Source organism: Haliotis asinina, chromosome 15, assembly GCF_037392515.1.
Source record: "Haliotis asinina isolate JCU_RB_2024 chromosome 15, JCU_Hal_asi_v2, whole genome shotgun sequence".
NCBI lineage: Eukaryota > Metazoa > Mollusca > Gastropoda > Lepetellida > Haliotidae > Haliotis > Haliotis asinina.
The window spans coordinates 5,363,677-5,379,360 of record NC_090294.1 but is presented as its reverse complement, the minus strand read 5'-3'; the positions used below and the strand labels follow the sequence as shown (position 1 = coordinate 5,379,360).

At 42.0% G+C, this 15,684-nt stretch overlaps 1 protein-coding gene across 1 annotated transcript; it reads left to right on the top strand.

Annotated features, from left to right (window-relative positions):
- The first annotated feature begins 1,512 nt into the window (after nucleotides 1-1,512).
- Nucleotides 1,513-12,547, top strand: LOC137266195 (hephaestin-like protein). The gene is made up of 12 exons (XM_067801700.1): nucleotides 1,513-1,655; nucleotides 4,026-4,270; nucleotides 5,301-5,516; nucleotides 6,018-6,351; nucleotides 7,053-7,159; nucleotides 7,564-7,729; nucleotides 8,203-8,462; nucleotides 8,929-9,137; nucleotides 9,230-9,377; nucleotides 9,672-9,884; nucleotides 10,601-10,826; nucleotides 11,596-12,547. Exons 1-12 carry the CDS (start codon nucleotides 1,513-1,515, stop codon nucleotides 12,545-12,547), a joined length of 3,219 nt encoding a protein of 1,072 aa, XP_067657801.1.
- Nucleotides 12,548-15,684: the final 3,137 nt, after the last annotated feature.

Here is a 15,684-nt window from a genome sequence, read left to right as displayed (position 1 = left end):
CTTCATTGAGGTTTTAAGTGCAGGTGTCCAGCAGGAAAATGGGATTTGGTTTGGGGGTGGGGATGGCGTGGACACCTTGAAGACGAAAAATACAAAGAATGGAAATATTTCGGAAAACAATTTAAACTTGCCGGAAATTAATCAATTATGATCCAGACACTTTTTCCATTTCCAGATGCGAATCTGATGGAAGTTCCTCTTCTTTCTTCAAATGTATCTGTGCTTCAGACTTGCTGTACATTTTTCTGTAAATGCAGACACCGGGCTAGTGGAAGTGACAAGCCACATGATTGTAGTACTGCTGTGTAGACGTATGTATCTCATGCACATTTTGTTCGGAGGGTGGTGCAAGTAGGACAGGGCTTGCACGTTTGTTTTCGTGGATCCATTCAATTACATGTTCCTTACAATTTTATTTTTACGTTTTACGCCCTTTTGTACCAGTTTCTTCAGATTATATTGACTTAGTTTGATTCTATATATTTTTTACAGTTACTTGTTATTCAAGTCAAGCCACTTTACTCTGATATATGCGAGCTAGTTAACTGCATTGGCTGAATGTGTTCAAAATGTTAACAATGATATGCTTCCACAATCCTATGGCACACAAAACTGATTATTAAGTGTTGTAAGATGCATAAAAAACTTTCAACATGAAAGATTTCCCAGCATTGATTGACCTATGACAGAATAATTCTCAGACCTCGGAGTATGCCTTTGCACACCGGCGACATATGTCTCCGTCGTAGCATTGTTGTGCACCGTCGAGTTGACGTTACCATCGACAGCAACATACAACCTTTTGTTATGTTGTATAACACCTGCGTCAGTAGACAGGTAAACAATACTGATTGTCATGTCTCACACCTGTGGAGCGTCTCTGCCTTCAGGTTGGGATTCTTAACGTTTCTCCGGGTCCTAGATTAGCTTTAACGTTCATACGTCGACGTCAACACGGCGTCGATACAAAATACCATGGTCATATGCTTAGCCTGAAAGAAAAGTCTTAAGACCTTTTGAACTTTTTTTCAGTAAAATAAGTCTCAACTGTGTAATTAAGCAGGAGGGTTGCACACGTCTTTGGGGCTTTCCCTAACGTTCGCTAAGTCACTTCAGGCTTATGTCAACACAGAAAAACATGGGAACGGTATCTTAGCCTCGCCATCACGCTCACTGCCGACCACAGGGCATGCCGTTACTGACATAACGCGGCCTACTATGATATAAGTCAGTCGCCCCGTATCTACTGCTTTCACTCTCATACATAATCATCCTCAGTCCTCCTTCCATGGACTCAGCCACCGAGATCATGACTCTCCAGCCTCTCTAGTCTTCAAAGCCTTTGATGTCTGCAGCCGTACCGTGCGCTGGGCGCCTCGTCATAATTTTATCCTTTTATTTTTTGTACTTATTTGTAAACTTATTTATTCATAATTTCATTTTTTTTCAAACTTTCACACCTGTCTCCAGTCTAGTTGTCTCAGCTTAGCGTGACCATTGACTGACCTAATGATGGCTACAATGGTGATGATGATGATTGTTTTCGCCCTGTGTGGAGTAAGTGTGGCCAAGGACCGTGAGTACTTCCTGGCGTCTGTGGAGGTTGACTGGGACTATGCACCTACAGGATCTAGCGTCGTCAAGGATGAAGCAGGGTAAGTGAAGTCAATCTGAAGCAACACTTCCATAGAACCTCGATAACTCGAATTCGACTTAATCTCTCTTCTATGACCCTCACAACGCATATGTAGATTATAATGTTCAAAATATGTCTCCACATTTGCGTCATTTTTTATTGTTCGCCGCGTGTAGTAATGTTCTTTCTATGTTATGGGCCTTAATAAACATTGTCCGTACCTCTGGTGCATTTAACATGCCGATAATATCTATACACCTATCGAGTGATCTTATTTTCAATGCAGTGTCAGGAGTATTCAAACTGAGACAGACCTTTCAGACAAGTTATGAGGATGTAAAATACTTTACGCTTGTGAATTAATGATTTGCATTCAGTTGTATGAATAATGCAATTTCGATGTCATTGCCTGTCCGCGTATTATGGTCAGTTTACTTTTAGAGTTCTCAGTTCACCTTTGTTCAACGCTGATCCATTCAACATACACTCCAAGACTGTCTGATCGAGTATTTCAAACAGAGACGAGGGGCAATATTGTATTTTGTATTGCCACGAACCGTAAGGATCAGGCTGAAAGAAAGATTAAACCGAAGGCGTTAGATATCTGTAATGATTCTGATTCCTCACATTACCGCACACCCAGTCTAGGTGGCGGCATATTTATGTACAGAAGTATAAACACATATAAGTTCACAAAATCAAATACAGAAAAGACATGTTCAAAACGTAAATCGAGAAACACTTCTGTTACTTCATCATGGCGAATCTCTGCACTGGTTCAGTTTTGCATAAAATGTAAACGACTGTTCTTATCGTGACCACACATGGGACCTGTGTTCTTTCAACTGTCAACACATGGGACCTGTGTTCTGTCAACTGTCAACAAGTGGGGCTTGTGTTCTGTCAACTGTCAACACGTGGGACCTGTGTTCTGTCAACTGACAACACGTGTCACCCATGTTGTCAACTGACAACACGTGGGACCTGTGTTCTGTCAACTTCAAACATTACTGTTGGTTTCCAGGTATGTAGGGCATTAGCAAGAATGGAGATTTAACCTTGACCCAATTCACAACACAATCATAATATTTGTACAGCTATACTGATCAGCAAAAGAAGCGCAAGTTTCGAAAAAATGAAGTCTCATAAAAGTAAGCGTTCATGTTAGCGTCTCATATCTAAAACTTGGCAAAATACCAGAGTTGCGTTTCTTTTTACTGTTCAGCATATTTAGGATTCAATGCCGTCTGGAACCTGTTTCAAGACAGGATATTCTATGGAGCTGACATTCTATATTCTTTAGCGCATTGTTCACATCCAGCAACATGAAATTATTCACTTTGTTGTTTGTGTTGTTGGGAACAAATCCTTCTATTTGATAAAATTACAGATGTGTTTGCTTGAAAAGTATGTTAATTGTTTCTCTTTCACTTTGTGTTTGGTTTAAGACATGAAAATCCATGTTTGAATGTACATTTTGGATGTCTCCGGGGTCATTTTCCATCAATATCTGTAAATCGAGTAATGGCAATAGATTGACTTAAAACTGATATTACCTTGGAGAGTTACCAGTCATGACGTACGTGTAAATTATGCATGTATATCTATAGACAATGAAGCGCTCCTTGACGCCACTATGGAGCATTTCTCTCAAGAGAATTCCCGAATACAGATGTGCTGTCGGTTTGAATAACATTGGAACACATATTGTCCGCTTAAAAATTAAAAGCATCACATTTGCTTTAGAGATGAAGTTTTGTGGAAATGAGACTGAACATTCGGGACCCAAGATGTAACGAGGTATTTATCACTGCTACAAACAACCAGAATGTATGGGAGTATGGGGAGACGCTATTACTGCCCCGACAAACGACATGTAAGAAATCTGACTGCTCAGTATCACCTCAAATATGTGAGATATCACGGTTCAGTCCAAGATACCACATAACTATTATTTTGCACCATTACATATTGTTTTCCTTTAAATTATGTTAAAAAATGTTTGAAAGGTGAGCCATTCTTACCTTGTTAGGTGATTTAAGAAACAGGTAAGATGTACAAACTACAATATAAACTGATGAGTATGGCTATCAATGTTTCTAAGTCAAATATTGTCACGTCAAGGCAGAATTAAGAACGGTACGCATACTTCGGAAGACATGTGACCTACATATGTGACAATATGCCCTTCCCGAGACAAAGACATAGCCAAATGCAATACTTTGAAAAATGTGACAATGTTCTTCCCAAGACAAAGACGTGGTCAAATGTAATACTTTGAAATAAACTGAATTTAGTGTTTGAATACTGTTAAAAGAACAATAAAACGAAGGAACACGCATGTGCTGGCATGAGAAATGGTACCTCGATGCCAGTAGTTGTATTCCAGATCTGCCAAAGCATTCATTGAGAAGGGTCCTGACCGGATCGGAAGCAAGTACCGCAAGGCAGTGTTCAGCCAGTACACAGATAAGACTTTCACCAAGGAAGTGACTAAACCACTCTGGTTGGGTTTCATTGGGCCGACTTTGAAGGGGGAAGTCGGAGACAAGTTGATCGTGCATTTCAAGAACCTAGCAACTAAGCCGTACTCAGTTCATCCCCATGGCGTCAAATATTCCAAGTCAAATGAAGGTGAAGTGTGAAAAAATACATGTTCATTGATGATAAAGGTTAACGATCTGCCTATTATTAAGCATCTTACATTAGAAATATTTAAATGTTTCATAACATGTGGATCACGGGTTGACAGCCAAGACTGAAGCAGGACAGACGATCCTCACTGACTGCATGTGACTATATATAGCTAGTAAGATGTATCACTCAAACAGCTGCCTCAACTTTCCACGCTTGCTTCAGTGTCCACAACATGTTATACAGACCTACTGCTACAGTGTAACATTGAAATAGGTATCTCTGAACCATTTAAGTATGGCCTCCCTTAAACCACTTGCCCATTTCTTTACTCGGAGTTACAAAATGAGTGTAATATCTAAGAACCCTACAAGTTCTCATTATTCTACGTCAACAGTTCGTAAAACGACATTCGTTTACATGTTTTATATATTAAACTATTTTTATTATTATTATATTAAACATAAGTAATAAACTTAAACGTCTTTTCACGTTATTCAGATTAGGATCTAGTGCACTTGGTATCAAATATACTAGACGAAGTATTGCCTCTTGCAATGACGACATTGTGTTATGCAAACACTGTAAAAGTATCGAGGATGAAATTCATATTGTTTATATTTGTAAACGCTTTGGGGAAATGCGTCGGCGTTACATTCCAAAAACGGTCCATGGACACTATTATTCCCTCCATAGCATAGGTACATCATCAGAGATTAATATCATAAATAACTTTGTCAAGTACTTAGAACATGTTTATTCTGCTCCTGTTAGCGTTGTTTCATGAAACTGGTAACCAAGATCACTTTTGTACCATCTTGTTCTATGGGTCGTATGGCCTTTATACAAATAAACCCTTCTTCTTCTTCTTCTTCCATATATATTAAACTGCTTGGCTGAGCCTAAAAAGGCGAAACCAACTAAATAGATGAGAAAGAGTCACATAACATACGTACTGTCCGCAAGCTGAAACAGTAGCGTACAATACAACGTTTGAGACGATATGTAACAACACACTTGTTTCTCATAGGAGCTCTGTATAGTGACAGCACTAAAGATGTCGACAAGATGGATGACACAGTGGCCCCTGATGGCGAACATACGTACATATGGGAGATAACCGAAGAGTTTGGACCCACATCTGACGACAAGGCGTGTATACCCTGGGCCTATCACTCACACAGCAAGGACGCGTCGAAAGATACTAACAGCGGACTTATAGGAACGTTGCTCACCTGCAAAAAGGGTACGCGTAACAGGTGTGACCAAGTCATATCATACACAGCTGAAATGTCTCATATTGCATATTTTAGGATACCTGACAAACAAACACTCGAACATATAACAGTGAAATCCTTTCTCCTTGCGGCTTTTATTTCCTTGTTGAATAGTTTTTAAAATGGGAACTGACCCAGTTGTTAAATGAATTTGTACAAGTCCCTGCTACACAAAGAACCACGAAACAGTGAGCCAGCATGGGTTGGAAGGAAGACATAGTTGTTAAACCGTTCACTCATCATATTGAAAAAAACTGCTTTATTGCTCACTCATGTACACACAGCCTCACCCACTCTCATTCACCCATGCAGCTTTGTGTGAAAAGGTGTGAACATTCCTGCCAACATTAATGTATAATTATCCATATATGCTTAAACAGCTTAACGCTCTCAACAGCTCCTATTTTACATCAGGCTGAGGTGGGGTGCTATACAGTCACCTTAATTAAGATATCGGAATTTATCGACAGGTGCCCTGGACGAGGAAGGTAATCGGAAAGACGTGGACAAAGAATTTGTAGCTGTCCTGAAGATCTTTGATGAGAATGAGAGCTGGTACCTAGACCATAACATGAACTCCTGTGAGGACCCCGCATGTTGTGAGGATCTTGCCAAGGTCAAGGACGACGAGTTTGCGGAGACAAACCTAATGCATGCACTAAACGGCTACGTGTACGGCAACGGTCCCAAGTTCGAAGCTTGTTCCGGCGACAGGGTAGCTTGGTACATCATCGGCATGGGCAGTGAGGACGACGTACACAGCTTCATGGTGGACGGGGAAAGTATGACCTATGGCGACCATCGGTAAGAGAACACCACTATATATCTCAACGCAAAAATTGATACACACTTTTGCAAAACATGAAATGCATGGAACATGCAAGAATCTTGTTGGTTTTATTTTCTTCATATTCCATGAATACAGAATTCGGGGTCTTGTTCTGGTCCCATCATCAGGTAAGTTTGACTTTGTACGTTCTTGAAACATACTATACGGGTGCAATATCTTTTATTAAGCGATGTTTGTCAGGCACAAAGGCACACAGTTGACACTTGTACGGCATGTTGTTTAAGGCACATCGTGGTAAGGAAGTTACAATCAGAATGAGCGTGCTGGTTGTGACACGTCATGGATCATATCGAGTGTCTTTGGCCTTAAAGGTCAAACGTCTGATAACATTTTGAAGCACACAAATTACGGGTAAAACGGTTAAGCACGCTATTAGTAGAACTGCGACATTGTACAAAAATTCGGAATTCGAACCCATGCCCTCAGAATCTTGTGAAAGCAGCGGTGGCTGAGCGGGTTAATCTTTGTGTGCTGGGGATCAGGTGTTTGACTCGGAGGGTGGTCCAAGTTGTGAAATGCACAGGACAGAATCCGTAGATGTATCGTGATTGTGTCGATACAGAATCTGTAGATTTACATTGCCTTTGCCGATACAGAATCTGTTGACGTAAATAGCCTGTGGCGATACAACGTGAAAGTAATTTTGTACTTTCAGAGTTCTGTCAGTGGAGGTGTTCCCGTCTAAGTTTGTTTCAGCGGAAATGGTGGCCAGTCGTCAAGGCTGGAAGCTTGTGTACTGCAAGGCAAATGACCACTTTGACGGTGAGAGAGACAGTCTGCTGAACAGTTCTCAATAGACACTAAGTACTTACTGAGAAAGCAGGTGATTTAACCTTGTCAGGGAGTAAAATGTCATAGTCGACCGTGTTACAAAACTGGTTCACTTCCAATATCAAATTACAGTAGCACACGTCAGTTTCATTCCACCCGGACACAGTGGACCGATATACTTTAGTGGTTGTAGTTCTAATATTTTGTCTAAGTATTTCTGCTTTTGTTGTCTTTTGTCCTTATTATTTTAATCGGGTATAGAAGGAGCAGATTCAATTATTGCTAAAATCTTTAATATTTCAAATGCTTTAAATAGTGAACAATTGACTCATTTCAATAACCCGTAAAGACTTCTTACAAACCGTTGACGAACTAAGTAAATGTTCCCTGTCCAGAGGGAATGCAAGGGTTCTTCAGTGTGAAGAAGTGTGCAGATAAGCCGGAGCCTCTGTTGAAGGAAGGCAAGGTCCGCAAGACGTTTCTGTTGATCCATGAAGATGTGTGGGACTACCTGCCGTCAGGGGTGGACAAGCTCACAGAGAAAGCGCTCTTAGATGACAGGTCTGTAGGTAGTGTTCAGGTGGAAGGGAAAGAGTACCGAAACTTAATGTTGGGTTCTACAAAACAAGGGCAATTTTGAAATTCTTGCATAGTCTAGCATCATTCGATAAATTTGCAAGAGTCGCCATTTTGCAGATTTACGTTGAAACAAGTGTGTTTCAAGTTATTCGATTAGGTTATCTGTGAAAGTGTGTTCAGGACGGCGTTTTGCTGGTAATCCAAATTTTAATACGCCACCACTCACCACTGGTGTTACGTATGTTGATTTCTTTTATATTTATGTAGAGTTTGCTGAAGGCTACATCTCCAATATTTATCGATAATCGATCGGTATTTATTTAATGATGACCGATCTCTCTGATCATCATCGATCAGCCCTATCGTTTTAGATACGTAATGATGCATGTTTGGTGGATCAAATTACTCCGACACTGTATATTACCTGTTAGTTTATTTGTCAGTAATGTTTGCAGCCCAGAATCTCAGTACTTTATCGGCAAGTCCAACGCCATCGGCAGCCAGTACCTGAAGGCGCGGTTTGTGGAGTACGAGGACAAGGAGTTCGAGAAGGTGAAACCTCGTGTCCCGGACGACTTCCATCTGGGGCTCCTGGGCCCCATCATCAGGGTAGAGGCTGGGGAGACTCTAGAGGTAACACTGTGGAACAACGCTTCGCGACCTTTCTCATTCTACGCTCAGGGCCTCATACAGTACGGGCAGGCAGAGAAAGACGGTGCGTATTGACATCGGTTGCATCAGCGTCACATTGAGTCCTGTGACTGTCAGTTACAGGACGGAATGACCACTCTCATGATATTTGTTCATGGCCTCAGTTAAGTTTTAAAATGTTTCACACTGGGGGATATTTCTACATTTCACGCATCAGTAACAATATTAATGCCCGATGTAATTCCTTAGTTTGGTCCATTGTTTTGCAGGGGCGGTGGGGTAGACTAGTGGTTACAGCGTCGAGGACCCGGGTTCAAATCCCTACATGAGTTAAACGTGTGATGGACATTTCTGATGTCACCCATTGTGATATTGCTGGAATAATGCTAAAGCGGTGGAAAACTAAATTCAATCACTTCAGAGGTTCCGACCTTTTCATATTTGTCTCATTGTTATTAAGTTGGTTGATGTGGAAAGGGTCTGTCATATATATCAGTGTCTGTTCCATGACTCCCTATATCTACTTCTAGATTCTGTACAGTCCATCACGACTGGGGGACAGGACTTCCGTATGTACCGGTTCTACGTGCCAGAGACGGCAGCGCCAACCGACAAGGACACTGCGTGTGTGACTTTCATGTACCAGTCAGCCGTTGACCCGGTCAAGGACATTAACTCGGGCCTTCTCGGACCCCTCCTGGTCTGTAAGCAGGGATCTCTCGACGAGGAGGGCAAGCAGGTTGCTTTCTAGATATAATAGGTTGAGATATAATACCGTTCAGTATTGCTGATTTATCACATGTGAAACATGCTTCGACGATTACATTTCAGAGAGGAGTGGACAAGGATCGCATCTTGTTCTTTGGTGTGATTGACGAGAACAAATCCTGGTACCTAGACAAGAACATCGAGAAGTTCACCATAGCCTCCATGGTAGACAAAGGAGATCCAAAGTTTATAGAGTCCAACAAAATGAGAGGTAAGCAACCATCAGAAATAAAGCCAACTGGAATACATGATGAACTCGTCACACCTAACCAGACTTCACCCCACCCCAGTCATAAATTCTTTTTTTCAGTCTTTAATCCTAGTGAGTGTGGCTTTACGCCGCTATTGGAAATATTCCAGCAGTGTCTCGGCGGTGGTCACCAGAAATGCGTTACGCATGCGTGACGACCGGACGCCTTAACAGTCATGCTACTACTTTACGACACGTACACATGAATGTACATGTATGTATTTATGTATGTATACCTGTTCCTTGTATCCCCAGGCGTGAACGGCCGAGCGTTCGGCAACCTGGGCGGCATGGAGTTGTGTCGGGCGGAGCAGGTGTCTTGGCATTTGTTCTGTGTAGGGGACCAGACCGACGTCCACTCCATCTACTTCCACGGCATGGACTTCGACGTGGACGGCAATATGAAGGACACAGTGGAGTTGGTGCCGGGGAAGTCGCTATCATTCGTCACTCTCATGTCGCACATAGGTGAGTCACACACCAGAGTGAGACGTTATGCCACAAACAGGAGAGTCACAAATCACACTCAGACATCATGTCACACATAAATAAGTCACACATCACAGTCATACGTCTTGTCACAATCAGGTGAGTGATACCCCACAGTCATAAGCCATGTCACATACAGGTGAGTCACACCACGGTCAAATGTCATGGCAATATCATGGCGTCTAATTCTGTTACACTTACATGTTATTCTGTATACATTTGGCGTGTTTGGCTAAGCTTGGCCTCTCGCATGAGCAAATGGCGGTTTAATGATGATGGCACATAGGAACTTTACGTCTGGTATATGACTGACCTTGAGCATAAGATGACAGCTAACGGGTCAGTTTTTGTGTCATGCTGGATTCAGATCAGTGCCAGTCACCTGATTGTTTGGGTCCATACACAGATCCCCTTCATATAACTTGGTTAGTATCAAGTTGAATAATACTTTACTATGAAGCCTAAGTTAGTCCTAAGGCAGGATACGTAGCTCTTGATTATGTTTCAAATCGTCCATGACCACCCACATCAATGATTATCAATAAATGATGTCCAAATCAAATATGGAAACAACATCATGCTCATACTGGGGTTGTATCTCGCCATCTTGGCACAAGCGGGTGTTCACATGGGATCTGTACTTATTCTCTTCATTAAGCAAACAGTGCAATGCAAGTGGATGTCATTTTCCTCAGGTAACTGGGGTATCTTCGACCGGAACACCGACCACTTCCAGTCAGGGCTCAGTACCCTGTACGAGGTGAAGGACTGCAACTACCTCCACCCAGCCCTCCTCTCTTACACCCACCTTCCAAACCCCCTGAAACGACAGTATTACATAGCTGCCGTGGAAACAGAATGGGAGTATGCCCCGTCAAAGAAATCGGTCTTCGATGACAGTGAGCTGACGGATCCGAAAAGGTGAGTACTTGTGTAATTAACAAATGAGCAGCTAACGCAGACTAAATGCAAGTACATTTTAACCATTGATGGAATCGTAGACTAAGCTTTGTTTTAGAATACCACTTAAAGTACATGCCTACTTACGCTTCAACACCTCCACCCACACAATACCATGCAGGCCACACACCGATCAACGTACCAAATACCAACTACAGCTTACTCAACAATGTTCTCCCCTGTCCTTCCGTGAAGATCCGGGTTAGAATTGATCTTCAGTATCCCATGCTTGTCGTAAGAGGCGACTGACGGGATCAGGTGATCAGGCTCTCTGAGGGTTGACACATGTCATCGTTCCCAGTTGCGTAGATCGAAGTTCATGCTGTTGATCCTTGGATTGTCTGGTCCTGGGCGCTGTTCCACAAGACGATCGTACCTCTAACTAGTATGATCGATCGTAACTCCCAAACTTTAACATAGCTTACGACAGTACGATCGCTTTAAGGAACGGGGCACAGATTCGATTATTTACAGACCGCTCAAATATTGCTGAGTGTGGCGTTGAATTCAACTCACTCACCCTCTCTTGTCCTGGTTCCCTGTTGTTCAGGGATAATGTGTAAATACGACAATCAATTTCTTGTAGTCTCGGAACTATTGGATGGCGTACTGGTAAAAGCGGTGGTTACTCGCGCAAAGACCCAGGTTTGAATCCGGTCTAGCTTCGATATCTTGCTTGAAATGCGCCAGGGTTACTCCACATTTATCGGTTGTTGTGTTTGTTTTCCAGCAAGTCCTTTGCATTCACGCTTGACGACAACAAACACGTGGGCACAAAGTACCGTAAAGCTGTGTATAAAGAATTCCGAGACTCGGCTTTCAGCGAGCCCGTACACAAAAAAGAAGGGGACGACTACCTGGGATTCCTTGGCCCTGTCGTGAGGGCAGAGGTGGGCGATGTCGTAGAAATTGTGTTTAAAAACATGGCGTCACGAACATATTCGTTACATGCTCATCTGGTCAACACAAACAAAGCAAACGAAGGAAGTCTCTACTCAGACCGGACGGACACGAAAACTGACGATGGAGTGCCCCCTGGCGGATTTCATGTGTATCATTGGGAGATAACCAAGGGCCCTGGTTCGAAAGACCCAGGTTGTATATCATCAATGTATTACTCCGCGCACAACCAAGTGAGAGACGCTTACTCAGGGCTCATCGGTCCGCTGGTCATTTGTAAAAAAGGAGTCCTTGGTAAAGGAAAGAACGGAAAGGTTCGGAAAGATGTTGATAAGGAATTTATTTTACTCTTCTCAATCATGGACGAAAATCAAAGCTGGTATAACATATGGAATCAGAAGAAGTTTGCAAGCGAGCAGAGGAACTACAGGGATGAGGAATTTGTAGAAAGCAATAAGATGCATATGATCAATGGGTTTGTGTACCAATCACTTCCGGGTTTGACCATGAAGAAAGGAGACACGGTGGCGTGGCACATCCTGGGCTTCGGGGGGACACAGGACATCCACACTGTGCACTTCCACGGTCAGACCTTACTCCAGCGGTCAGGGGGTGACCAGCGTACTGACGTCATCACTGTGTTCCCCGAGACGGGGGTGTCGGCGATAATGAAGGCCACCAACCCCGGAACGTGGTTGTTGCATTGCCACGTCAACGATCACATTCACGCAGGCATGGAAACGACGTATACCATCTTGGACGTGGACGAAACTTCGAGTTAAACAAGGTCGTGGTATTACAAATGTTCGAGTGCCCGAATAACCACAGAGAGGGAAATATATTAAATATGAGGCTTCTTGTGTAATACATAAGCATATTTCCCATTGTGTTTTTTTAATGTGCTAAGGACATTGTGGAACTAGAATCCCGGTAGTATATTCCTACTTTTGGTCTTGTCAAAAGCGATTTTGGAGATTTTAGAGACTTTTGTTTCAAAGCAAATTAGCAACGTTTAGACAATACACGCAGTTTTGAATTTTGCGTCAGCTTATTCGATATACAATACTCAATGGAGAGTTCTTTAAAGTTCTTTAAATTTCATCAATACGATGTTTCAGAAAGCATATCAGAATTGTTTCAAATCGCTAACACAAACCATAGTTTCTGTGTTTTGCATTGTGAGATATTTCCTCGAACGAACTGTGTAACTCTCAAACAAACACCTAGTGTCACAGTGAAGTAAATGTCTATATTGATGATGATGATCATGATGGAATTGGACACTAGTGGGTCAGATTGCCACGCCCTACTTACCGATGTGTATAATGTTCTTTCCCAAGTGTTATTCAGAGTGTTGTGTACTTGATCAACTAGCTCACCTAACGACGAGTGAAGAGCAGTCACCGAACTATGTTAAGCCCATGATTGGCCCATCAGAACCTGTGCACAATTACGTGATTATGTCTAGATGTGATGGCACCAGGTACTGACCTCGTCTCTCACAGTGCTCAAATGATTAGCCCCTGTATACTGCAAGGCAAGGTCTGGTGAAAGTCCCTACTGTGTGTGTTTACATCTGGCACATTTTCAGTATTTTCAAAATAATTCATAGGAAAAATCGCATTTCACATTTCGTCTTGACGAGAGTTATTTAAATGTTTTTAAAGATAAATGTACACTATATAAACACGATTATTGTGTATAAACGCAAAAAACTACACTATACTGGTATAGTACATAACAAGATATGTCACTTATTATCTATTGCATGTTTCGTGCGCCTTGTCACGTGTACAGGTGATGCTTTCTCGAACTTCCTTTGTATGGTAATTATTATTATTTATTATCACGTGTGATACATCATGCTGTGTGCATGAAAACTATATTTTACCTCTTGTGACAACCCGATACATTATGTTCCTGCAATCAGCGGTGGTTGACAGGGATGTAGTCTTCTGCTGGTTACATCCGGGACAAGCTGTGATCATGGTGACACAGCATAGGGTCATCATATTTTGCCATGCTTTCATTCCGAATGGCGTTTCCCATTTCCTAGATCTCAACGTTGTATTTAAAGCACGCCACCCGGACTGGGGACAGATCTTCAAACTGGTCTGTCTATCTATCGATAGATCTTTTGTAAAAATAATATCGTATAAAATAAATCGCACGAAAGAAGAAATGTCACATTTTCTAATGTTTACATGCCGGAGTATGTACGAGCTGTGTGTACAACATGAGTAGGACGGACAGTAGCCGGGGAGTAGAGTGTGTGTCGTTCATGGTGAATACCCCTGTTCTATTCCAACAGTCAGGTTTCGACGTCGCTTGTTTTGTTAATGCTGGAATGTTGGCAGAAAACTTCTCTCTGCTTGCCTTGCATATACAATATGCGACATTATCATTGCATAGTATATATCACTACAGTATTAAAACACTGTTGTTAATGAAAATGGTGTCTGACTGATGCTGACCGTATGAGGCTGATGCATTGTGGTCACCGAATGATGACTGATCTTACGCATGAACCGATATATGATATATTGTGTATACCCGAGTCTTATAAGGTAACAGTCGTTGATATCTATATAGTTGTATGTGATAGATGAGCCGTTCCTGTATAATATCACTCTGCATGGTTGTAAATAAATGTAGCACTTGATTTTTTTGTTTGTGTTTTATTTATAATCAAAAATCTTACATTTGTTTATAAGATGTAATATCCAACTTGAAATCGGACACCTCTCCATAGATAGCTGCAATATGGCTTATGCGGCCTGATGTAAAACTTACTTGTTAGAACAGGATGCCAAACCCAATACAAGTGGGAGATGACCAGACATCTATTTGATCAGACTCGGTATGTTATGGTATCGTGACTCGTTCGTTTATTGGTTTTGCCTAGTCGAGACTCGAACACTTACATCAAAACATAATGTAATGCAACATTAACTCACATCAGCATATGACCCGCTAATATTTCGAAAATATTTGTTCTAAAACCACACAGTTTGTTGAAAATGAAAGATGACTGTAACAAGCGACGCTGTACTCTGACCTACTTTTGTCCCCAAACAATTGCGGAACACATGAAACAGGACGCAGAGAAATATAGTCGTATTACCACCGATGTTTGTTGTTGTATGAGCATGGCCTCATCACCTAGGTCTAATTAGCAATTATAGCCATGTCGTCTTATAACGTAATCTGTGTTTTCTGATTTCCGCAGACAGGCGAATGACACGATCTCTTACTTAGTGTAGGATAGTTGAAAGGCTGATGAAAATTGTTTATGTGTCAGACATGCTGCTATATACCTCGTTAAAAGAGGATTAGATAGACAATTGTTGACTGAAGGTTTACACATGTACATGTACATGTTACACATGTACATGTACATGTGAAGCGAGTAAACCATGGAGGCACTGACTTCGTGCGAGTTGGAGGTTTAGCCAGTAGCTCAGTCGGCACTGCACCCCAAGCCTTGCTCTGCCATCATTTGTCTTAATGACGTCACAGAGACCCGTGAAACTCCGGGGTAGAATAGGCCTTCAGCAACCCATGCTTACCATAAAAGGCGACTAAGCTTGTCGTAAAAGGCGACTAACGGGATCGGGTGGTCAGGTTCGCTAACTTGGTTGACGTATCATCGGTTCCCAATTGCGCTGATCGATGCTCATGCTGTTGATCATTACATTGTCTGGTGGAGACTCAGTTGTTTACAGATCTCCGTCATATAGCTGGTATATTGCAGAATGCGACGCAAAATTAAACTCACTCATTCCCTCATGACGTCACAGAAATCCGACAGTATAAAATGTGTTGTAGTACGCTACAAATCTGTGAGAATGAGTAAAAATATAACTATGACTGTACGAAAAGTATGATGTTCGTACCGATATTCAAACTCTATCCCATC

Coding starts and splice junctions, on each gene's coding strand:
- LOC137266195 (XM_067801700.1), top strand. CDS start 1,513: ATGGCTACAATGGTGATGATGATGATTGTTTTCGCCCTGTGTGGAGTA. Junction 7,730..8,202: donor AAAGCGCTCTTAGATGACAG/GTCTGTAGGTAG, acceptor TAATGTTTGCAG/CCCAGAATCTCAGTACTTTA. Junction 9,378..9,671: donor AGAGTCCAACAAAATGAGAG/GTAAGCAACCAT, acceptor TTGTATCCCCAG/GCGTGAACGGCCGAGCGTTC.